A 24,461-nucleotide genomic window follows, 5' to 3' on the forward strand; every position below is an offset into this window, starting at 1 on the left:
TGAAATTTTCGGCTCGAAGGGTTAGAAGCGAAAGTTGGCGTCTCTTGTTCTTAGAATTATTTGGAAATTCGTACGAACAACGTCCGTGAAAAGTGAATCTAGTGCTATGACGCAATACGTCGATACAGTCGAATTTCCCATATAGTATCTTTCATAAATCAAGTATAGAGTGCTAAACGAACCGTTGCGAACGGCGCCAAAAGTCGAAGATCTCTGCCGACTGATTTCGCTCGTATCTCGTTAAAGTATCTATATTCTCTGTTTCGTGGTGGTTGATCTATCTACGCATCTGTCGTGCTTTGCACGCGAACGGCGTTTAGCGTGCGTTGAATTTGTTTACTATTTCGTATCGCTATTGGAGTCGTTTTAGGACTTCGATCGTAAATTGCATAGTTTATTACCCGAGAGATACATCGGAAAATATATCGTATCAGTACCTTGTCGGACATGAATTTTTATGACAGCAGTAATCGCGTATCGTTGTTGAATAATTTGTATTATTTGTATCCGATGTTTATGGAGTTTACAACGATTATCGATACGAGTTGACCGTGACCGGCGACACAGGTCGCCCACGAAGTGTTAAGATTCTTAATATCGAGCAGATGTCAGACATCCGATTATCGTTTCCACGTTTTATATTTTTTCATCTGCCTAAGTAAGATATTTAAACGATATTTACTAGAAACAGAATAATCGCATTCGCCAGAATGCCAGCGTAGCGCAGAAATGAAAAAAATTTGAGCTTTTGAGACTGCTAATTTGGCTGTTAGGAAGGACGCGATTGGACACATTGATTTATCATGATGCACGAGGACACCGTTCAGAATACGCGTATCTCGGTGAGGTTAAACAAGCAGCCAATGGTAATGGTCCAGACATTTTGGCGCCGACGATACGAACTGTTGTACAAAGTCGTCTACTAACAAACAACCAGCGCGCCAAGTCCGATCCATACAGCACTTCCGGTTTTGCTGACGACCGGCTGGAAGTTGGGATGGCGAGTTTACGTAACCTCGAGCTCCCGCGTCCCTCTTCCCTTTTTACTTTCCTTCTCTTCCCTTTTTTTTCTTTTTATCTCCTCGTTAAATTCTCATTGACCTTTGTTAACTGCAAGGAACATTAAATTTTTACATTGTTTCATACTACAGTCGCTTGTATAACTACGGTGGATTATCGTTTAATTTAAAATCTCTTTAAACGATATCGCAAGTTCCATCTTCTACTTATAAGAAAGTGTATAAATCATAGTAGTTCCAAATATATATCGGCCAGTTCGTCGAAAAACAGCGTGAAATGTTTCAGAATATGTATAAACGTTATATTCCATATATATCGAAGGCCAACAATACCGAGCGTGCTTAATGAAAACGTACTTCTAAAAAGGTTGACGCGTGTACGACCACCGCGTCACGTTGCCCGATTAACGGTATCTCTAAGCTCGACCATGGTGTATCGACTTGGACGAAGCGGCACTTTCGGGAACAAAATTTTGCATCAGAAGTCGGGGCCATATGGATTTAGGGCGGGCGGTAAGTTGGATCGACAGGCGCATTGTCAGTGCGATTAATCGAACGATAAGTTGGACCGTATACGAAGAGAGTGATTGACGCTACCACGATAAGGCTTGATGGCTCCGAGAGAGGGACAGTCCAATCGAGAAAATAAGAGAGACGCGGAAGGAGCGAACAAAAACCGTGAAAAAGGGATACTCTCAGCGAGGTTCTTAGCTTTGTCCCTGAAGAAAACCACCCCACGTGTTCTCGCTCTACCTTTTTCCTACCTTCCTTCCTCTTATCCCCTTGCTCCTACGTTTAACAGAGTAAATCGTATCCACCCTCGTCGTGTTTCACAATTGTTTCGGACCACCTTGCGGCTCCCTTAAACGTGTTTCGATAGCGAAACCTGGTAGTTTCCCCTCGTTCTCTTTGAATCTCTGACGCTGTCGTTCGAAGGAAATTCAGGTTTCTACTTAATTTTAGGTCCGGTAATAGCCCGGGCTTTTGCTTAGATTTTATAAGTATTATTTGGATGGAGGATTCGTAGTTTGTAGTAACTGCGAGATGATTGAATCGTGTATCGCGAGAAAGAAATAAAACAGCCTTTACTGCATTCGCGCGGAATATTATACTGCTTCACGCTTCGATCTTCTCTGCTTCTCTGGAACTAATCCATTTTTGGCCCTGGAAGGGTGAATCATCCCTTGTACCATGACATTTCGTTGAATTTCGCCTCAACCACTTAATGGATAACAGAATATTCATGGAACAACAGCATTTCGACAATTTCCTCCTTAAATTATTGAAATAAAGTTACAATCGATTTTGCTGTTATTGCATACTTTTGAGATATAAAACACGAGGTATCTCACTGACGGTACGTTGACAAAGAGAAATGATAATTTAGTTTAATAATTTAATTTATCAATCTGTTACTTACTTCAGTCGGGCAGTTAAGGAAAGAAAGGAGGAAAATGTCGATTGTTGACGAAAAGAAGATCGTATCCTTGCTTGCGAAGGATGCAAGGTGTTATCATCCCCGTACTGTTTTGCAAGCATTCATGGTCAGCTAGCTGACGTTCGAACGAAAGTGCCGCTGCATAAATTGCCTGTACATCTCAATTCACCCCCCGGGATGGTGACCATTCTCTTACACGTCGTGCTCCCGAGTGACACTCTTCTGCCCCTCGATGGCTGACCTCCCTCCTGCGAACTCGCATTACCATCCCTTTGCACCCCCTCATCTGCTATAGCCCGATCCTCGTTCAACCTTTTGTGCGCTTGCTTGTTTAAATTCGGCCCCAAGAAAATGACCAAAATCGTTATGAAAATTTTCGACTGATCCGGGAATCTCAAAGCTCGTCTTCCTTTGACAAGAGATTAATCGAACGAATTGGCCCTATCCAAAGCGAAAGATTGCACGCTGTTTCTCCCCCTCTCCGGAATATTAGATTCTTTTTCGATTTTACTTACAGGGTTTACATACAGAAACAGTTCATACAGAAACACGGAGTTTCCATTAATGAAATAGCTTTGGGTTAGTCACGTTTATTTTTCATATCGAAACAATCATCATAATCAAGCTTGTATCGCTCTCCCAAAATTTATATTATTCGTTGTATCGAAAGAGAAGGAGCTGCGACTTTCTTTAATTATCAAAGCCCAAGGAAAACTTCCATCGTCCCTTAGTCAAGACAAAAAGGCGAAGAAAATGGTACTGCGAGATGATTCTTTGATACATTTTTCAAAAAAATGTTACTTGACAACTTCGTTTAGATCACCAAAAATCGAGACAAATTTTCATACCAGCCGATTCCTCGAAGTTAAAAAGAAAAAAATACGAAGAAGATCGTGGCGAAAGATAGCTAGATATTGTTAACTGAAATTTCAACAGAAGCGTTGTTCTTTCTGGCGCGTACGTATGCGTGCGCGACGATGCCCAAGAGGGGTGGCTGGATCGCTGGATACGACTCAAACTCAGTGGGGGTAGAAGGAAAACTACCACCATCGGTGTCGACCAATCGCCGTGTTGAATCAACGTCGTTCTATCGGCGCATGTGCATCCTCTCTGGTGGTGTCTTTGGTTTGGGTACCGCGCGCAAGGCCGCAGACCTATCACTTCTTTGGCGACAGCCGTCGGGGTAACATCCTTGTTCTCGTCCTAGTCCTCGTCCTTGCATTGCCCCTCAACATCACGAGTACCAAAGTTCTCTCTCGGTCTCTTCAGTTTCAATTTCGAATTCGTTTCTCCTATTATCTCCTTGTTTCCTCCATTCGTTTTCCTTTGCTCTTCTATATTTGTTCGTTTCTCATCCTTTGTTTCCTTCTTTCGTTACGGAAATTTGTTTATCCTCGGTTGAAGGTCCCCGTTGACTCTGTTAAAATCACCCGTCGACGCGTCGTTTGATTTGTTTTCGTCGTTAGTTCTCCAATTTTCTTCGGGGACGAATTGATTTTTCATTTTGTTACGATTTAAGATAAGTTCTTTTCCTTTCGAGTATTTTTTAAATTTTCTTTCACCGTTCGCAACTTGGGTGTCGATTCAGTGTCTTTGGTTTGGAAATTTGAAGGTTTCTTTCGAGATTTGCCTCTGTCTGGCTACTTCGCATTTTTCGAGGTAACAAATTTTTTATTTCTTGCGAACCGTTCTTTTAACACGTTTGATAATTCTGTTACATCGTGACTTCGGTTACTTCAACTGCCTATAGTACGTATTATATTTTTATCTCAGAGAAATAGAATTTCTTTCAAACGTTTATCTTCTTATTTTTCCGAATCTTGGAAATCATAAATTTCGAAAGAATCGTTTACTCGTTTTCAAACACAGAGAAATGTAACTTTGTTCGAGCAAGTTTGCCCACGTTTACTCAACATTTATTTCGAAAATAATTTACGTCGGTATTGTTTTTAATCGGTAATCGTAGGGCTGTCGCGACAGGAAAACATCTCCCGTGCCTTAAAGTGCCGTCCAAATTCGACCTGGTGACAATAAGCTAACGCTTTCATTTCACCTTGTTCTTTTCTTCTTTCTTTTTGTGGAAAAGGCCGTCCACGCTGCTCTCGTAACTCGTACAGATGACTATCTCAACTGGTCAGAGCCTTACCGAAACTGTGATCTTTTTAACCGATCGAACTCACCGTTCGCAGAGTTTCGATCGAAAAATTTCGTTTCACCTTTCGAGCTTACTTTTACGAATTGGCTTCGTGCCCGTTGTGCGCGAACCAGTTGCCTTAATTCGAGTTTAAGGGTCATTGAAACTTTATCCCTATCCCGACATTCTCCTCCCCTATTCTCCCTCGGATTTTTAACGAAATTTCGACGAAAACCTCGTCCGTCCTCTTCTGTGCCTTTCGAACTTCACAAAACTTCTCTCTCTCTCTCTCTCTCTCTCCGTTCTCTTTATTGCGAAATTGAAACTAGTGTCAAACACGCGCTCTTACACACCGATACAATCGTCGCAAAGAAGGAGCAAAACGGTGAGAAAGGAAATTTCTGAAGTTTTTTGAACTGCTTTGTGCCGTTTCGTACGAAAATCCAGCGAGAAACAGAAGAAACTCTGTAATCCAAATGGAAATCGAGACAAACGAGTGCAACATGAGTTTCGACCGGTGAGTAAAAATCGCATGCGTGTACACGTGTTGTTGATATTTTGTAATACGTATCTTATGGTAGTATTGGTAATTTTATTTCACTCGATCTCTTTTCTGTGCGTTGGTTTGTTCTATTAAATCTAGGATAAATATTGGCTCACTGAACTTTCATTCTGTTTCAAATATGAATTTTCTGTTGCTATGAGTATTGGCTTATCGGACTTGTTAATCGAGTAACAAGCTTTATTCATTAGGAATATTCCGATTGAAAAACTTCAAATCGATTGTTCAAAAGTTTGATAAACATTTCTACGTTGCAGAAATGTCGTGGCAAGTATTCGAATGGAAACAAGTATTAGTCAGGAAATTTTTCTGCATCTGTTTGGTGATATTAAGAAAGTGTGCCAATTTTAGTTAAAAAGATATTTACGCATACAAAGATTGCATTAAAACGAACAAGACAATTTTAGGGGTGTGTTGAAAGTTTTATTATATGTAGATCAGAAATTCCGCGAAACTTATCTCTGTCTCGAATAATCTTAGCAAACTTTATTCGTTCGTGATATTATAAAAAAACCGGGAAGACAAAAATGATAAGTTTCCTGGACAAGCGAACAAACGAGACTCTTTCATCCGAACAAAGCAATTGATTGCCGTGAAACAATCAAGATAGGGGACTCAATTATCGGGAGGGATGAATCGCAACAGACGATCTCGAAGGTCTCGAAATCAGATAGTATAATGCGAGGGTCAACTTTCCTCCCTTCGTCGAAGTCGTCGAACAGGGAGGGGATGGTAATGGTCAGAATAGAGGGGTTTCCAAGAGTATATTTTTTAGGCCACAATTAAATCGTTCTTCCGGATAAATCTAAATAGTGGGTTTCCTGTCAACCGAACCCCATGCTTTTGTGACCAATTAGTGGCTTGGCGAATCGCAATTATACCACGTATTGTGTTTCACGTGGCACCCTGGGGGGTTGAAAAGTATAAGTCGCTGGAATTTGGGGTTCACGGGATAGTTATTAACCGTGATAACGCATTAACTCGATGATTACTCTATGATCGATCTCCTCGCGATATAAGCTTTAATATCAACGTTGTAATAGAAGATTTTTCTAATTTAAAGGTACCGAAGTTTCTATCGTTTAATTTACTAAGTTTCTGTATGTTATTTCAAACGCAACTTAGGTAGCAAACTTCATCGCTTGATCGATATTTTTAATAGAGAATAACAAAGATTTCCACAGGAAATTTTACATAGGAATAGGAAAATTTTATAGAAATATCCATCTTTCTGAACAGTACCGTACTAACGTCAAAGAATATTTAAGTATTTCCCAATATATTCGTCGTACTTTGTTCGTTTTCCTTGAAACAAGCTTATCAACGCACCAAATACCACGGGTTCGACCAAACCAGCCCAGAATCTAGCGTTCCGAAGATTCAAACTGACCGTTTCCATACCGCAGAAACGGCCACTTCCTGTCTCTGCTTCTCACGAGTGCCCGACGAAAACAGAGAATTTGTTCCAGCTCGCACGTTGTTCGAATTTTCCACGGCTGGTTTACGGGGGTGTGTTACTGGGGCAATAGTGCGCAGAAGCTCCGAGCATCCCCGGTGTGAATTCACTAGCACCCTCCTGTCGTCTCCTTTCCCCCACCCAGGCCTTATTTACTTCCCCTTGTCCCTACCCCCCTCTCCTATGGCTCGAGGGGTGGTTTCCCAACAATCCTCTCGGTCACATTCGAGTCCCAGCCGAGACCGCGATGCATTCAGTTTCCGATCGTCGGTCTATCGGCACAACGTGTTAGCTCTGCTCGCGATTCCATCGAACAATTCGAACCACGCGCGTGTCTTTTAATCGGTTCGTTCGATTTGACCTGCGGTTCGCGATGTCTCGTTCATTCGTCGGTCGATCGTCGACGTTGAAACGTTGTGTCGGGTTTTGTGAACGCTTTTCGCTCCAGATGGATCCTCGACTTTGACGCGACCGAGTGACGAAATACGTAGCGCGTTGTTGTCTCCGTTCGAAAGCGAGTCGACGACGCAATGCTTCGAGGGTGTTTACAGCCGCGTGTGATGGTGCAGATGGTGCGACTGATGTTGGATCTTGCATACAGGGAGGCTTCTAGCTTCTCTATTGGTCACGTTTATTCAGCTAGCTTTGCATTTATTTCGAGGATGATATTGGACCATCATTTTTGAAATTTAACGTGATATTTTTGTGGGAAAGTTCGTGGCTATATGGACATCAGTTCAAACACCAATTTCGTGAGTGTTGTATAACAATATACATATAGGTTAGTTGGAATTTTCCCAAGCTTCACTTACTTCTGTCTACTTGCTTTTCTTTGGATTTATTTTTAAGTTTGATTTAACAAATTTATTCTTGCAGTAAATTAATTTTTACATTTTGATAGTTCTCGTACTTTCTCGTACTTTCTTGTACTTTCATACTTATATTACGCCATGTATTATCATGTATACGAAATAACCCGCGATTAGAGTAAATAGATTCGGACATTTAGAGGTTAAATGAGAATCTCGAGTATACGTGAACGCTTTACGAGGTAGCCTAAATATATCGCGTGTAATTTCTATTCATGAAGGAATAAAACACCTTACTTTCTAGTTTAGGAATATTTTAAGCACGAAATATCGTTATATAATAATAAAATAGTTTAATTACGATACAGGAATTTAAGAGGATCTTACATCATAGATACACTGTTAGGGATTAATGATAATTGTTTTGAGGTAACTCTTTATTATCCGTTGAATGATTTATTAATGGGAACCTCGATCGAACGATAAGCTTTCTATTTGCAATTCGTAACTGGGACAGGCCATATCTCTTTTTCAGTTGAAAATAGGAAAAAGCGACGGCAAAAAAAAGTTGAATGGTTTAACGAGGTCTAACTTTCTATAATCGTACTTTTTTCACTAGTCCAGCGGTGCAGCTGCAAAGTGCAATTGCATTCGTCACTCTAACAGAGCCATTTCACTTTTTGCATAAATCGATTGCCTTTATCATCCTATGTTTCAAATTTTTCTTCCCAACTTTTCTTTTCTTTCCTTTCTAAAAGAAAGACAGAGATAAAAAGTGGGACATCGATTATCAGATCCTTTTGCAAATGAAATATTTTATTATTTCTTTTAAAAACACGTTAATCCAATAAAATACTTGACACTATTAGAATACGTCGAAGATAGAGGAATTAGAAAGACCGAAGTTGATGGATGGTACGATACCAAATGTGTTGAAGTACTGTTCGTTGCATCGTTCATTGTTCGTCATACTTGTATACGAAGACGCATAGTCATAGTTTGTGCGTTATGTGCTGGTATAGCTTCATGCTGGTCACATGGTACGAAACGTATTCAATCTTGCGGAAGAACATTGTCAAAAAGGATAGATAACGAAAGTTCCGTAGTTGCAACATCTCGTAAAGCATCTAGCTTTTTGCACTTTTACTAGATTACGTAATTACATTTCTTAATTACATCTATACAACATTAAGCTATTTTGAAATATGTATGTATTCCCTTTGTAACGAAAGTCAAGACGTCGATTATATTTCAGATCTTATTTTACTATTTTACTTCTTTTTTGCTGTATTCAAAGCCTATCCCAGTTACTTACTCTCACTTGAATGCATAGATGAAATTTAAAAGATGAATATGAGGTACTTGATAGAGTCCAAGGTAGTGGATTAAAATTTGGGTACATAATTATATAGAAGAGGGTACACCTCACCGATTTTAGTGATCTTCAGATATGTCGTTAAGGTCAACATTCTTCAAAATATCGAAGATATTTCTAAAAATACCTACTTTTGCTATTTTTTATCTTGGTGTAGATTAGGTTGGATTAGGTTTATCTACGGATGATGTTATAGGTACGTTGGTGTCGCGATGGGTTTATACGTCTCGTCTTTCGATTTGGAACCACAGGGAGATAAGAAAGGAACTCAGCTTAGCTACGCGAGAGCTACGAATATTCATACGTATAATATCATCGTGTCCGTACATAAAGGTAATCCGAACCTAACTCACGTTAAGATAAAAAGTAGCAAAAGTATGAATATCTGGGAAACTAAAGCCGAGTTGCGGTTATACGTATAGAAGAAAAGTTGTAATTACCCCAAATGTAAGTTATTACGTATTTTTATCGTCAAACGTAATCTATTGTTCGATTGGAATCGACCGAATAGATTTGCTTTCTGATTACGCAAACAAATTCTATAAACGTTTCCGGCACGATATCGAAACAATCTCGGTGAATGTTTGTTCCGGATTATCAGACTCGTAAATAATCGGTTCTCCATTGGAAAAAACACGCGTTGTAATTTAACACAAAACGAGACAATCTTTCCACTTGCATGCCTTGTAAAGAGTTCCCCGTTTTTGATCGTCCGCTTTATTCAAGTCGATCGTTGATCGAGACTTCGTTAGGACGATGACAGCGATAAATACGCGAGTGACGTACACGAATCGAACGATGATTATATTTAACAGGCGGCTGTCATCGCGGGACGCGTGGAATTCAATCGAATATTACAAAGATCCGCCCAATAGAGGTCGAATTGCTCTTTTACCCCTCCTCTCTCTCTCTCTCTCTTTTTTCTTCCTTTTCTATCGTTTTAGCGAACGTGCCAAAATTTCCAGGTGGGTTTTCACGATAGTGCGAGAGAGAGAGAAAGGGGGAGATAAAGAGGACACAGCGGAGAATAGACGCGAATCCGTGCTGCAGCTTCGCAGGGATAGTTAATTATCTTTACACGAGGAGCCTGCACCGGAAACGAAGACAGTCAACGTCCACGTCAGCCGACATTCCACGATTCTGGGTATCAGAGGACTAGCCCAATTTCCAATTAGATACCTTGGATGCTGTGTAGTTGCTACTGCTGCGCCATTCGCGAAATTCAGTCGCACCGATCGTCGAGGTAGATAATCGGGATTCTTGATCATCCGTGACACATGGATGCCTCGCGGCTGGGAACCTTCACGTGCTTTGGTTGGCAAGGGAAACAGGGTTTGCAAAGAGCGTCGATAGACTCGTTATTATCTAAATCTACGTTATACACAAAAATTTATTCGTAATAACTAATAATTATCTACTCTACCTGACTGACTCCTTAATAGCATTTCTAACTGTAACACTGCGAAGCGTTAGCCTTGGAAGGGTTAATGGGTGAAATTGGCTACATATAGAATCGAATTTAAGCGAAAGGGTTGAACTTCCCTTTGAGGGAGCGAAAGGACAATGAAGTTGAATATTCGCTGTTAACGTAACGACGTTAAATTGATACGTAATGCGGTGATTAAAGTATATGCCACGTTGCATTTGAATTGCTACAAACCGAAAGTAAATTTCGCTTTGATCGCGTTCATTTACACGAATACGTCTGTAAATAACTAAAAAGTGTTAATCTTGACTAAATACCGGAATGTGCCTTTTTACCGGAAATAACTGGAATCATTCGTATTCGAAATAATTTAGTTATTTATATATTCGCCGGTTTACTTTAATTCGTCTTTCTTTCTGTTAGTATTTTTAACGATGGTAAGTACCTGCCGCTTTGGTTAAAGTTAGGCTTCCATTCGACGTTAGAAGGAGGAAATGAAAAAAAAGAAAGTAAGAGGTCGATGAGAATTTTACCCGACGAAAGAGTTGGGCAGAGAAAGAAGTTAGTCCAACCGTTTCAAAGACGTCTGAAAGTTTCTAAAAAAAAAAAAAAAAAAAAAAGAAACAGTAGGGCGTCGGTTTTCCCCGGGGTGTAAGTTAATAAGTCATTCGAACAGCTCGTAACAGAGTTGGTAGTTACGGTCGAGGTCGTTCTTTACCAACTCCTGACGGGACGTGCAAAGGAAAACTATGCCATTGGACATTGTTGCGGAATCAATATTTGCCCAGATGAAATTGTCTCGATATTGCGCTGATGGATTATTTGTAGAAGTACAATGCCATTATTAATAAAATACAGCAAGAAATAAAATAAACTTTAAAAGTATATCGATATGTGAATTTCGAGTTACAGACACATAATTGAAATATAGAAATCTTTCCTACGTTCAGCCAAAATCGCTGCAGAAATTTTCCAAACGTCTCGAGAAGCTTCCGAAATAATTTCGGAGTTGAACGAGAATCTTGCATAAATTGATTCGATGTCAGTGTGCCGCTGGTCGCGTCACGAAACGTTGCGACGAGCTGGTTCGTGACGAAGGGTGCCGAGGACGCGATAAAAGGAGATGGTCCGAACCACGTGGCTCGATAGGTGACACGAGGGTGGCAATGGGTGGGATAGCTTTGGAAAAAGACGAAGCTCACGAAGTGACGATGGAGTTAAAAAAGCTGACGATGCTTGGTTCCGACGCTCGAAGATGGGCGAAAATAGAGCGTTGCAAGTAGAACGCGGTGTCGATCGAAAGTAAATGGCCGTAAGTGGTTGCGCGATCTCGATGGTTTTTGATCGAGGAGAAAAGCGAAACAATCTTCCTTGTTTCTTCCGCGAACTTCCGCGGGTGGCGGAACTGCACTTTCCGTTACTCGGTTTTGCGCTTCGTGTCGCGACATCGTTCCTCGTTCCTTGGTTTCGCATCGATATTGCTTTTCACGTGCTTGGAGGTTCGCTTTGATAGATGCCTAATAAATTCAGAGCTTCTCACTGTGAAAATTATTCTACGAATTTTGGTAGAGATTTTACTCGGCTTTTCCCACGTTCGTGTGATCGAACGTTAATATTATCAAATTCATCGATGTCGGATACAGGAAATAAATTGTACGAAATAAATTGTCGTGTTTTTGTATCGATAGAGATAGAAATTAACAAAGTTTCGCAGATTATGTACATCGTTATGCCAGCTATGGGAATCAAAGGCTTATACATCGCTGTAACCCCCCTCCCCCATGGATCCCAGCCAATACCACGTACAGGCGAGGCGAGTGAGTTCGGTTAAGAGCACTTCACTGAAGTTCCCCGTGCTAGTTAGCGCTAAACAGAGGGAGAACGTTGACTCTATATTGGTTTTTGATCCATCCGAAATTAGTAGCAATTCCCATCTAACCGTGTCGATCGATATATACTTATCAATCTTATTCTTATTCGATCTTATCGCTCTATTCTACTCGCAAAAGATTTATGTAATTCCGTGTTTATCGAACAAATTCACTTATGTTCTAAACTCATCGATACAAAAATACACCATGTAAACGATCGAAAAATTACATGAAAATCCAAACTTACCGTCGTCCACGTTCATCGATTAACTAACTGATCGTCGTTCCGAAATATATGAACGTATTCTGTTAGTCGTTTGGAATAAAGTCAATGAACAAAAGTCGAGCTTAAACAAGCAAAGTTAAGCGAAAGATTATTTTTCATGCTCGTCGTATCAACAGCGGGATACCACGTGATTGGCACGTATGCCAGGTTCCATTAAGAGAACCGAACCCCTGATTACCGAATCTTGTAGAGCGTGCATAATCGTGTCTTCGTTACCTCGTAGCAATCGACGGACCCTCAATTAGTTGCCGTCAGGCGTCATCACCGTGGAAAGACACTGACGTCTAAATTTAGAGACTGCGATCGATCCACTTTCGGTTAACACGCGGATCGTATTGCTTCCTATTTATTTTCTCCTTGTTTTCCCTTCTCTCTTGATTGTTGTCAGCCTCGATACCCATTGCCACCCATATCGAGCTTATAACCCATTCTGCGCTAACGGACTCGTTTCGTGATTCGAAAGCAAGTCGTTGCTCCGATTGACTTACAATTTTATCGGGCTTTCATTATTGTCATTGCACGTAGCATTGGAATCTTTGCTAATTTCTAATAAATCACTAGTTTTTTTGTTCACTTGTCGGAAATTCCACCGACCTACTCCTTAAACGACGAAACGACGCGTTTCAGCCTATGAGGAATTTTTTGCAAGCTGGCTGTAAAATATTCATTCGTAAGGTCGTTTGGGTAGAACCGTGACCGTTTCACACGGTCTACTTAAAAGTCTTGAAGCTCGCTTGGTAGAATTTTTGGGTTATATACCAACGCTAAAAGTGTGCAACACAATATGCAGAAAGTTTGGAAGCTTCAAAAGTAGATATTCGCGTGATATATGTATGTATTACTGTATGACAGATTTTTAGAGCGCGGAGGATTCTTTTTTGTATCTAATGTACAAAGAAATTCAGACATACGTAAAATAACATGCGTAATAGCTTTTGATACGAAGGTCGAAACGTTCAAAGAACGATTCGAACGACGTTGGAGCGCATCGCCGTTGCATAGTTGCACTCATACGGTTGACCTAATTACAGGTAATGAGGTCATTCCTCTAAATACATTCCATGGAAACTGGAAAGTGACGTATCGCGGTCGAGCGAGTAACTTTGTAAACGACGAATCAGATCTGTTGCAAAATTTCGATTATTTCGCACAGATGTATCGTTCGAGCTCTCTTCCCTTTCGAGCCAAAAAGAGATTCTTAAATAATTCAGAGACCAATTTTTACCGATCTGAGAAACATTCAGCGAAATTTCTTGCTTGTCCTTATGTACGACTCTCATGAATACCGAACGACTGAACTCGTTTAAAGATAACGTTAAACGAAATTATTAGTCAAGCAATTGTACAGTATCGTTGCATGCATTATTGGGCGGCTGTTTTAAAGCGAACCCGAGACAAAGTTTCGTGCAAACTTGCACGATTATCAAAGCAGATTCGTTGCTGGCGTAGTACCGACAGTTTATTCGTCGCTCGAACCATTTTTAACCACCCACTTCTAAATTATAACAACTACCACTTCGTTTACCTTTTACGATCTTCAACAACGTTTATTCATTTACGTTTAGTAATAATAACTTCGGTACAATTCATCCTCCAGTTTACCTGGAAAATGATCTTACGGTAGATCTTGCGTTATTGAATTTAGTTAGTTGTTCCTTTCTTTTTAGTATAAATCCGTCAAATTACTCAAAGTCATTCTTTAGTGAATTTTTAACACGAACTCGGAGTTGAATTCCTTGGCGATAATTTGATTCCATTTACAACGGTTAACGGACTAGAGAAGTAGCTATAAAACAAGATCATGTTCCAAGTTCTGAGATACCGTTGAATAATGAATAAAGAGGCGCCGAGAATTATAATATTTCCTTGGAAATGTTTTCCACTTTGATGTTAATTGCTAGCCGCTGTCGTGAATTTGAACACGACGTCCTTCTTTTTGTTTACATTAAAACTAATCGTATCTAACTATATGAAAACGCATAAAAATCGAAGACGATAAAATTGGACGAAAGCAGAGGTTCGAGATAGTGTCACGGACGAATGTGAAAATAATGTAACGAAATGGAAGAAAAATAAGGACAGAATGAAAGTGGGAGAAGAGGGAAGAACTAGAGAAATAAAAATACCGATGAGAGATTTGCATGCGAAAGAGTAATATAGAAATTGGAAAAAACGTAGAGCCAAAAAGGGTTGGTAATAAAACGGCAATAGTAGTGACAAAGAAGAAACTAGCAAGCAGGAAAGCGAGGATAATAAGAGGAGATAAAGCATGAAAGAGAAACGAATCAAAAAGTGAAAAAGGAATGAGAGCACCGTTGAAAGCCGATAAAGAGATAACAAAGAAAGCGCTGCGCCGAGAATAGTAGAAAACGAGACACCGGAGAGACAATAACGCCAACGGTCTAACTAAAACCGAGGAAAAAGGTAGAGGAAGAAATAAAGATAAGAAACAAAGGAGCAAATAAGAAAGCAAAGAAAAAGAAACGAAATAAGACGGCAAGAACGGAAAATTAGATTCACGGGAAAGAGGATAGAAATAACGAAACGGGTAAGAAAAGAGGAAGAATGTATAAAAGTTGTACAATGATAGGTGTAAAGATAGAAAATACGGTAACCGAGGAGGAAAAGAGTAAACAAAAGAGGCCGATGTACAGCGGCGAAGTAAGGAAAATGGAGAAGAGAAAATGAAAAGAGAGAGGAACAAGGGAGGCGAGGGTCGACGGGATGGACTCGTAAGAAGGGATGGTCTGGGGTGGTTGTGCTTGAGTTTGACACAGTCAGAGACCGGCGTTGCCTGGCAACCTCTAAGGGTGGAAGTTCACATTGGCGTAGGGTGTACTTGCAACGAATTTATGCGCATGGACCACCCCCCTGCTCTGCCATCGAGACGGATATAAAAAAAAGGAGTCGAGTAAACGAACGAAACAGCCTATAATTGGCGACCTCTGCTCGTTTAGATCCTGATAATATACCGTATGTCGTGATAGTCTACGGACAATGCATTCTTCTTTCAGAAATTCTCGATTCACAGTTCTAAACAGAATATCGTAATTTCTCGTTTCTTTTATAAGCTTCGAATCTTTGAGATTTTCGTATCTTACGTCTGGGGTGAACTTTAGGAAGATTTTTTAGAAAAATGTCCTCTCCTTAGGAAGTTGACGGAATCAATGTAGGAAATCGATAGATTTATCTTTATTCTTCCATAAAATGATATCAGAATACGCAGAATGCCCCTTCTTGCTATTAAATTCCTAGATCTATTAGTTTTTGTTAGTAGAGTTCTCGGTCTGCACGAAGTAGCCTTACGTTGTTCCCTCTTGGGCCCAACTATTTCATCATGAACGGAACTTCGTAATTAATCAACTTTCCAATTAACATAACCAAGGCTGTCGACGGTCTTTTCATTCTCGTGTGAAATATTTTTCACAGAGGCACAGAAATTTTCTTCCAGTCAAGAATGCAATATTCGACAAAATGGAATTTTACATTACGAAATTTCCACTAAAATATCGAGGCATAAAATGTAGCCAACTTTTACTCATTTTTTAATCTATTTATTTCAACGTTTCTGACAATTAAATTGGACGATTAAAAGGGTTCTCGGCAAGGAGCGTAATGTATCGAAGTCTGTTTCATCAATGTGATTTATTCGACAAATGTACAGGGATTATTGGTAATTTGTTGATGCAAACAGAGCATGGCGGGCGGTATTTCTCTCCATGGGGAGTAGATGAGAAAGATTCGTATCCTCGGATCGATTTAATTAGCCCGGAGCCGGTGACAATTTATTTTTATTAGCCGAATACCGTGACGTGGGGTGGGTTCTACGCCCGTGCTGGATCCCACACTGCACCCTGTGGCAAATTCTATGGCAAATGTACCATACCTCGGTAGATCAATATATAGACAGAAGTCCCACGGTTGCTTCCTCTTTCATACGATAGCGGGACATTTTTAATCCGTTGCTCTGTTAGGTTTCTCAGAAAACCGATACAAAACGATGGAACGCAGGGCTTGAAAATTTCTCTCTCTCTCTCTCTCCCTCTCTTCTTATCTTCTTCTTATTCAGCAATCAGCTGGAAAAGATACTTTTCGATACTCGTAAATATGAATACTCTTTCGATCGATTGGCATCGTCGAATGTAAGTAGGTAATTAAACGATAATATCCCAGTCAAGAGTTATTTTATTTTTATCATAATTTTATATATTTAGTTGTTCCATTTCCAACAGAAATAGAGAATTTAACGATTTCTTGAAGCAATTATAAAGCGAAGGATTAAATTACTCTTCGTAAATCGACCTAGTTGTACATCCAAATAGTCTCATCATTCGCGATTATTACATTGAAACTCTTCGGTGTAAAAAGGGGAAATTAACGAGAGACAGAGAGAGAGAGAGAGAAAATATATTCGCGTACAACAAGCAAGAACTATCCGTTGTTTTATGATAATGTGCAATTACGCGAATGGTTAGAACGGTGACCCGCGAGCAAGCACAATGCTCGCCCTCTTGCAACTTGTTGCACTTGATTCAGTAAACTAGAAATCGCATATTCCCGTAGTATTTTATGTTCTTCGTAATACCGTGAGTCGTTCGACGATCAAGCGCTGCGTGTTTCTTGTTTAATACTAGCTCCAGTAATTGCGAACAAACACGACAGACGTGCATCTACCAGATCAATGTACTTTATTTTTCAACGTTAACTGTATCATTAGAACTACAAAAACTCGACAGAACGACTAATTCTTTTCATTTTACAATTGAATTGAAATTGTAACCGATATAAGAAGAAGATACAAGAACCTGTTTCCCACAGAGCTAAAAATTGCATTTCTGTCTATTTCGAGTGAACGACTTGCGTCGTTTATATATTTGAACAAAAGAAAGAGAAGAAAGCAGAGGATAGAAATCATGCTAACTAATCGACTTTATTTTTGTGTTTCAGTCGTGTGATTTCGGTGGTTTTCGTGCACACAGATCATCCCAGGCAGCCGCAATGGCCACCCTATCCTTGCGTATCTCCATCCCGGAGAAAAACGCCACGAAGATGATGCAATTCGACCCGAGCACATCCATTTACGACGCTTGCCGTATTATCAGAGAGAAACTCGCTGAAGCGGGTAACATGGGCCAACGTAAGCTCCTACTTGCACCCGAAATATCCTATGATGCTGTACTAACGAACAAACGAATTTGCATTTATCTCTTCCCTTCTGTCCTCTTTATTTTTTCATTTTTTCGACGATATTCTTTACGTATGGATGTTAGACGTTAACGACAAAATTGCTGACTAAGAAAAACGATTTTATCAAGTTAATCGCGTCGAAGATTCTGTCTTTTCCACAAACAGCCCCTTGCAATTCTACTTCGCTGTCTCGATCACTTGTCGCGAGAAACTGCTCCTACGACTCTCCAACTTTGCCAAAAAATAAAACACCTAACCCACTAAACCGCCAACTTCTTAATCTCTATTAGCCAGTTCGAGGCACAAACCCACGAAAATCCTCCCGGAATCCCTAGCAAATAGTCGAGCAACTATTCTATATAGAAACAAAGGAAAACTCAATAACGAAGGGAAAAAGCTCGTCTAAAAGCTAACGAGTCCAGGAGAATTCCATGCATAACCGTGTAGCATGATGATAATGACCGCGCGTTTTCCTCTTGCATCGACAGCCAAGGACTACGGATTATTCCTTGCCGACGAGGATGTGAAGAAGGGGGTTTGGCTAGAGCCGGGCCGGAATCTCGATTATTACATTCTGAGGAACGGCGATCTTCTCGAGTACCGGCGTAAACTGCGGACCCTTCGAGTGCGCATGTTGGATGGAACGCTGAAGACGTTGTTGGTGGATGACAGTCAGCCCGTCGCCAATCTCATGGTAGTAATTTGTACGAAGATAGGCATCACGAACCACGACGAGTACTCGTTGGTGCGCGAGTTGGCCGACGAGGAGACTGAGAACCAGAAGCCGGGCAATTTCGGCACCCTCACGCTCAAGAGGAGAAAAGAGGAGAAAGGCGAGCGGGACGCGAAGATGGATCAGTTAAGGAAGAAGCTTAAAACCGACGACGAAGGTGAGCAACGAGCCTTGATCTAGTCGCGATAAAAATTCGGACTTATTAAACTTGCGGAAACGAGGAATTTAATGTTTGCAGAGAAACGCGTGGAAAGAAAGTGTTGTACGCACGACCGGGTATTTCGTTCTTGCCAATGCGTTCGTAGACGTTGACGTATTTTTTAATAGTAGAACCTTTTTTTATCCTACTTTAGTGGTGATATAGACGTGCAACCTTAGTTTGATCCTCTCATACACGTGAAAAATATAATTTTCACGCAAGGAGAATTAAGGCTAAAGATATATATATATATATATTTTTTTTTGGTAAAGATTTTCAATGAATCGTCTGCGTATAAATCATAGATTTTCATGGCGTGATGAAATGTCATTTTGTTCTTCCAGTAAACTGGATAGATCCCAGTAAGACTTTACGAGAGCAAGGAATAGACGAGTCGGAAACGGTGCTGCTGCGGCGAAAGTTTTTCTTCTCAGATCAAAATATCGACAGTCGAGATCCGGTGCAATTATCTCTTTTGTACGTTCAAGCAAGAGACGCAATTCTAGATGGCACGCATCCGGTTACTCAGGAAAAAGCTTGTATTTTCGCTGGAATACAATGCCAGATCCAGTTCGGTGATCACAAGGAAGACAAGCACAAGCCAGGCTTTCTCGAGTAAGCTTTTTCAGATAAGAAATATTGATTTCTTCCGTTTCCACTTATTGCGATATTTTTAACAATAACTGTACGAGAAATCTGATCCAATTAGGATAAGAACATCGGCACAGTAAACAACGCGAAAAGATTCAAAATTGCGAAGAAGAATTTTTCTTTTTCTTCCTTTAAATAAATGACAACATTTTTGAGCATTTTTCGTTGAATCTTTGAACGACGATACTTGAAGAAATAATAAAAGGTTACAAAAATTCTGTAAAAGCTCCTTCGAAATAATATCTAATCAAGATTTTTCAATCTGATCCCGTAGCCTCAAGGAATTTTTACCGCAGTCCTACTTGAAGGTGAAGGGTATCGAGAAGAAAATTTTTGCAGAGCACAAGAAGCACATCGGTCTGTCAGAACTGGACTCCAAAGTGTTGTATACGAAAACGGCAAGATCTTTGAGTACTTACGGCGTCACGTTCTTCTTAGTGAAGGAGAAAATGAAAGGAAAGAACAAGTTGGTGCCTCGTTTGCTCGGCGTCACCAAAGACTCCGTCTTGCGACTCGATGAAAAAACGAAAGAAATCTTAAAAACCTGGCCGTTGACCACCGTCCGACGTTGGGGAGCCTCTCCGAACACGTTTACGCTCGACTTTGGCGATTATTCTGACCAATATTACAGCGTACAGACTACAGAAGCGGAACAGATACTTCAGCTAATCTCTGGCTACATCGATATCATTCTTAAAAAGCAAAAAGCTAAAGATCACTTTGGTATCGAAGGAGACGAAGGCTCAACGATGGTTGAAGATAGTGTATCGCCATTGAAGTAAGTATTACAACATACGTATTAATTTTTAGTACCAGTACTAATTCCGTTAAGTGAAACGACGATGGATTGTTTATTAGGGGAATTATCGAAGCTGATAGGTCAAGACTCACTTTGCCAATCTCGATTATCCAATATCGCTTATTGAATATCGATTTTTCGTAGCGAAGAGAGTCGCGGCGGTTTCTTTCTTTTTTGTGTCTTTTCTTCGTTTTGTTATCGTGGACGACAAAGTGATATTATGGAAGAGTTTTTGAACAAAAAGCAAAGAAGTTATATGGAAGCGAAAAATAGAGAGAAATATTTGAAGTAAATTTCCTGACTATGTGTGTTGGATGTGTATTGTTTCCAGTAAACACGCGGTATGTTTTTACAGAGCAACGATCATGCAACACGAAACGAGCAACGTCGGCAAAGGAAACGTGGAAGCTGTGTCAGTTGCCATACCTGCGGTTATGAGAACCGGTGCAGACGGTAAAAATTTTCAGAAATTTTTCCCAATTTCGTGAACCTCGAAATCAGTGTCTTGTATCATCCCTAAACTTAAAAAAATATTAATACGCAATTCCGTTTTATCGAGGAAGCTAAGAGAAAAATATGTATTAAGATTTCATAAATAATCTTCAACGAATCAGAAACAAGACACTGTATTTTGGCGTGGTTATTCAACGATTTATACGATGCCAAATAATATGTCGTGCCTTGCGCGCTGGCCTAAGAAACGTGTCTGATTTTTGCTCCAAAGAAAATTATTTCTATTTAAAGTCAGTTGGTTGTTTGGAAGCTGTAAAGAAGTAAATTTTATCGTACTATTTATTCAGCTATTTTCTATACATAAATAGATAGACCGGTTATCGAAAAATGTACACATGTCGTGTGGCTTCGATTAAACTCTGTCCTTGCCAAACTGTCAAAGCTGTGAGAAAAGATGCAGAAACTCTAGAGGTCTTTGCACGATTGCCTACTCGGTCTTTTACAATAATTTTGTATATATCTATACATTTTTCTATTTCTATTTAGTCATTCGTTATTCTTTGGATGATTTCCTTTTTGTATAATTGTTTTGTACATACCTATACATTTTTTAAAAGTCGCATTTTCATTTTTGTAAATCTTGGACCCTTTATTTTGTATGTACTAAACGAAATATTTGACGCTTATTCGTGAGAAATGCTCTTGCTTCGCAATTCATGGAGCAGATCTGTTTGCGTATTCAAGCTTCCCTATCGGACGATCAATCGATCCTGTGGATCGATCTCTGTAAATATCATTCGGATAGTTGCATGATACGGTTTGTAGGGGCTCGACCATATGGGACCGGGCACATGGGCGGTGCTCAATACACGACTGTCAGCGGCCAGGTGAACATCGCTCACGCTCCACCGATGGTAAGATTTATCAAAGGCATAAGCTCCTGCTCACGTTGAATTTTCAATGTTTCCTGACCGAAATTAAAGTATATTCGAGATTATTTTTGCCCATATCTCTCTATATAAATTTTCTGTAGAATAACACTGATCATTCGCTTGAGCGAGAGCTGTTGAACTGCTTTGTTATGGCATTAGTTAGTAGTACCATTATTGTATGGATCGCAGCGAATATCAACGGTATATTTAAGTTCAACATCAATATAATAAAACAATTTCGTTGCATACCGAAACAATTGCGTAAAACTAATTGACGGTTAAATTTGTTTTCATGCTAGGCGCCTTCTATTGCGGACACAGAGTAGGTACTCGATGATAAAACTTTTTGTTATATATCATTGGCATTTAAGTAAATTTCTGTTACATCATTCCAATTCTTAATTTCATTAAGTTTGATTTTCGTGACTAAAATATATTAAACTTCACCGAGGTATAAAAGTACTTGGATGGAATTTACCTAGTCTATTGGTGAATTCCGTATCCTAAGAATTTTTATTCGGCATATGCATTCTTTATTTGTACACTCGTCATTGAGGAACGATTGTTCAGTAGTAATCAATTTGAACGGGCAATTTGAAGGCGTGGAAAGATTCGCTGAGAAGACGGAGCGCCTTCAAATCACCTCGATCACGATACGTCGGTACAACACGCATCCGTCCGTTTATCCATCGACCGATTCTTAAGTTAATGCAAGTCTAACCGCAACCAGGTGCAACAAACCAAGGTCACATCCGTCCTGTCCGAACCACAACGTGCCTTACTGTCGACTATCACCGCTGGTCACGAGGTGATCCACATCGCGGAGACGGAGCTGTCCTGCAAGGCTCAGCTTCCAGAACTGGGCAACGATCCGGCCTCGTTGAAATGGATCGAACAGACGATCGATACGCACAAACAGAACGTTGGCTCTCAGATCGCGGCGATGAACGCCGCGACAGCTCAGGTGGTCACCTTGACTTCCGGTCCAGCCGACGACGTGGATCACACAGCGGTAGGTGCAGCTATCACAACGATCGCAACCAATCTGCCGGAGATGACGAAAGGCGTCAGAATGATCGCCGCCCTGATGGATGACGATTCTTCGGGAGACAAACTGCTGGATGCAGCGAGGAAGCTGTGCTCCGCCTTCTCCGACTTGCTCAAAGCCACCGAACCTGAAACTAAAGAGGTATGGTATCTTGGTATTCTTGTGGAAAACGCTGGGATATTCGTATGGATTTCTTTGATATTAGGAAAAATGTATTAACTCTTAACTACGAGTACGTAGTATCATTGACTCGTACGTGATCACAACAATTTGGATTAGATTCGCGGAGATTTTACAGCAGATTTAAAAGTATTTAACTGCGGCGGAAACTATTATACGTTAATAATACGTCCGATTCATTAGTTTTGAAGATTTTTTATCTTACACTGTACCTTTTTGTGCAGCCTTCCTACGTAGCGCTTTCTTCCTCCGAACGATACGTAAGCACAAATATCAGAGAAAGTTATAGAATGTTGCCAATTATTACGGTTCTCACTTTTTTTTAGATTCGTTAAATATCCTTATATACGTGGTTTATTTGTCACTTTACGCACAGTGTTAACTTGCAGCTTTTTCGGGATACTTTGATATAATTTGATGAATTTTTTCATTGCAAGCAGTGCAAATTAGTTTTTCTTTCATTTAGGATGAAAATGAACAAAATGTTTCTTTTCTCTTATGTTGAGTGAACGAATAACTTGGTAACAAGATAGATGCTAAAGCCATTTCACCAAAGAATAGAAAATAATTTATTCGTGATTATTTTGCCTGCGATTTACTTTGACCTTTTCACCGATATACCGCTTAATATCTTTATTTATTAAACTTTAACTTACTCCAGCCGAGACAGAACTTGCTGAACGCCGCATCCCGTGTTGGCGAGGCATCTCACCAGGTGTTGACAACGATTGGAGAGGAAAATGACTCGAATCGAGAGCTCCAGGACATGCTGTTGGCATTGGCTAAGGCCGTAGCCAATTCAACCGCCGCTCTGGTGCTCAAAGCAAAGAATATCGCAGCCACTTGTGAGGATTCAGCGACTCAAAATCGTGTAATCTCAGCCGCCACCCAGTGTGCATTGGCCACATCGCAATTAGTTGCCTGTGCAAAGGTCGTAGCTCCGACTTTGCACTCTCCAGCTTGTCAGACGCAGCTGATGAACGCAGTTCGTGAAGTGACAAAGGCAGTCGAAGGTCTGTTGGAAGTCTGCAATGAAACCTGCAGCGACGAGACTCTTCTGAAGGAGTTAAATGCTGCTGCCACTGAAGTTAAAACACGAGCCAGGGAGGCATGCGGCGGTCTGGAATTAGATGCAGCCGAAGAATTGATAAACAGTTTGAAAGACGAGTTAAGAGAGTTCTACAATGCCGTGGAAGCTGCTTCTCTAAGACCTTTACCCGACGAAACACCAGAGTCCACTGCTCTCCGACTAGGTGCTACCTCGAAGAACGTCGGATTCGCTATGGCTCAGCTTCTATCCGCTGCTAAGCAAGGAAATGAGAATTACACTGGAAGCGCAGCTCGAAAGACAGCTTCCGCTCTTAAAGATTTAACTTATGCTGTTCGCGGAGTGGCTGCTACTTCGCATCAACCTGATACGCAAAAGAAAATCTTGATGACTGCCGATGATGTTATTCTAAAGTCGTTGAGACTGGTTAAAGAAGCTCGAAGAGCTCTGAAGAACGCCGACAGTGTAGAGAACGAAGCTAATCTGGCTGCAGTTGCCAAGGATGTGTCGAATGCGCTGAATAAATGTGTGTCTTGCTTACCTGGACAAAGAGACGTGGACGATGCAATTAAAAATATCGAAGACATGACTCAGGTCCTTAGCATGAACGAGTTCCCACAAACCAATAAGAGTTATGGGTATGTATATCTCTTTTCACTGATAAGAGGCTTGTTATCAAATGGCACACTGATATTTACCTTTTCATTTGCCTCATTTTACTTACTGCTTATTATTCATTGACACACTTTGAATCTTTCGAGATAACGACCAACGATAAATTGTCATAGCATCAAGCATTTAACATACTAAAGATGTATGTAACTTTAAATTTTACGCTAAATATAAAATAAAATA

At 40.4% G+C, this 24,461-nt stretch overlaps 1 protein-coding gene across 8 annotated transcripts in view; it reads left to right on the top strand.

The window, feature by feature from the left end:
- The window catches only part of rhea (Talin_middle and talin-RS domain-containing protein rhea), a 55,539-nt gene that overhangs the window by 20,416 nt on the left and 10,662 nt on the right, over window positions 1-24,461 (top strand). For 4 of the 8 annotated variants that reach the window (XM_069124703.1, XM_069124704.1, XM_069124702.1 and 1 more), the window contains 8 exons: window positions 17,324-17,513; window positions 18,052-18,453; window positions 18,840-19,110; window positions 19,421-19,924; window positions 20,301-20,398; window positions 21,224-21,312; window positions 22,061-22,519; window positions 23,220-24,244. In XM_069124703.1, coding sequence (XP_068980804.1) covers window positions 17,375-17,513; window positions 18,052-18,453; window positions 18,840-19,110; window positions 19,421-19,924; window positions 20,301-20,398; window positions 21,224-21,312; window positions 22,061-22,519; window positions 23,220-24,244 — 2,987 coding nt within the window. In that variant the 5' untranslated portion in view covers window positions 17,324-17,374. Of the gene's footprint in view, window positions 1-4,270; window positions 5,109-6,855; window positions 7,391-17,323; window positions 17,514-18,051; window positions 18,454-18,839; window positions 19,111-19,420; window positions 19,925-20,300; window positions 20,399-21,223; window positions 21,313-22,060; window positions 22,520-23,219; window positions 24,245-24,461 lie in introns of those variants that run through there. The other 4 variants (XM_069124706.1, XM_069124708.1, XM_069124705.1 and 1 more) reach the window with 4 other exon arrangements.

Source organism: Bombus flavifrons, chromosome 12 (assembly GCF_040668555.2).
Source record: "Bombus flavifrons isolate JBK064 chromosome 12, iyBomFlav1_principal, whole genome shotgun sequence".
NCBI lineage: Eukaryota > Metazoa > Arthropoda > Insecta > Hymenoptera > Apidae > Bombus > Bombus flavifrons.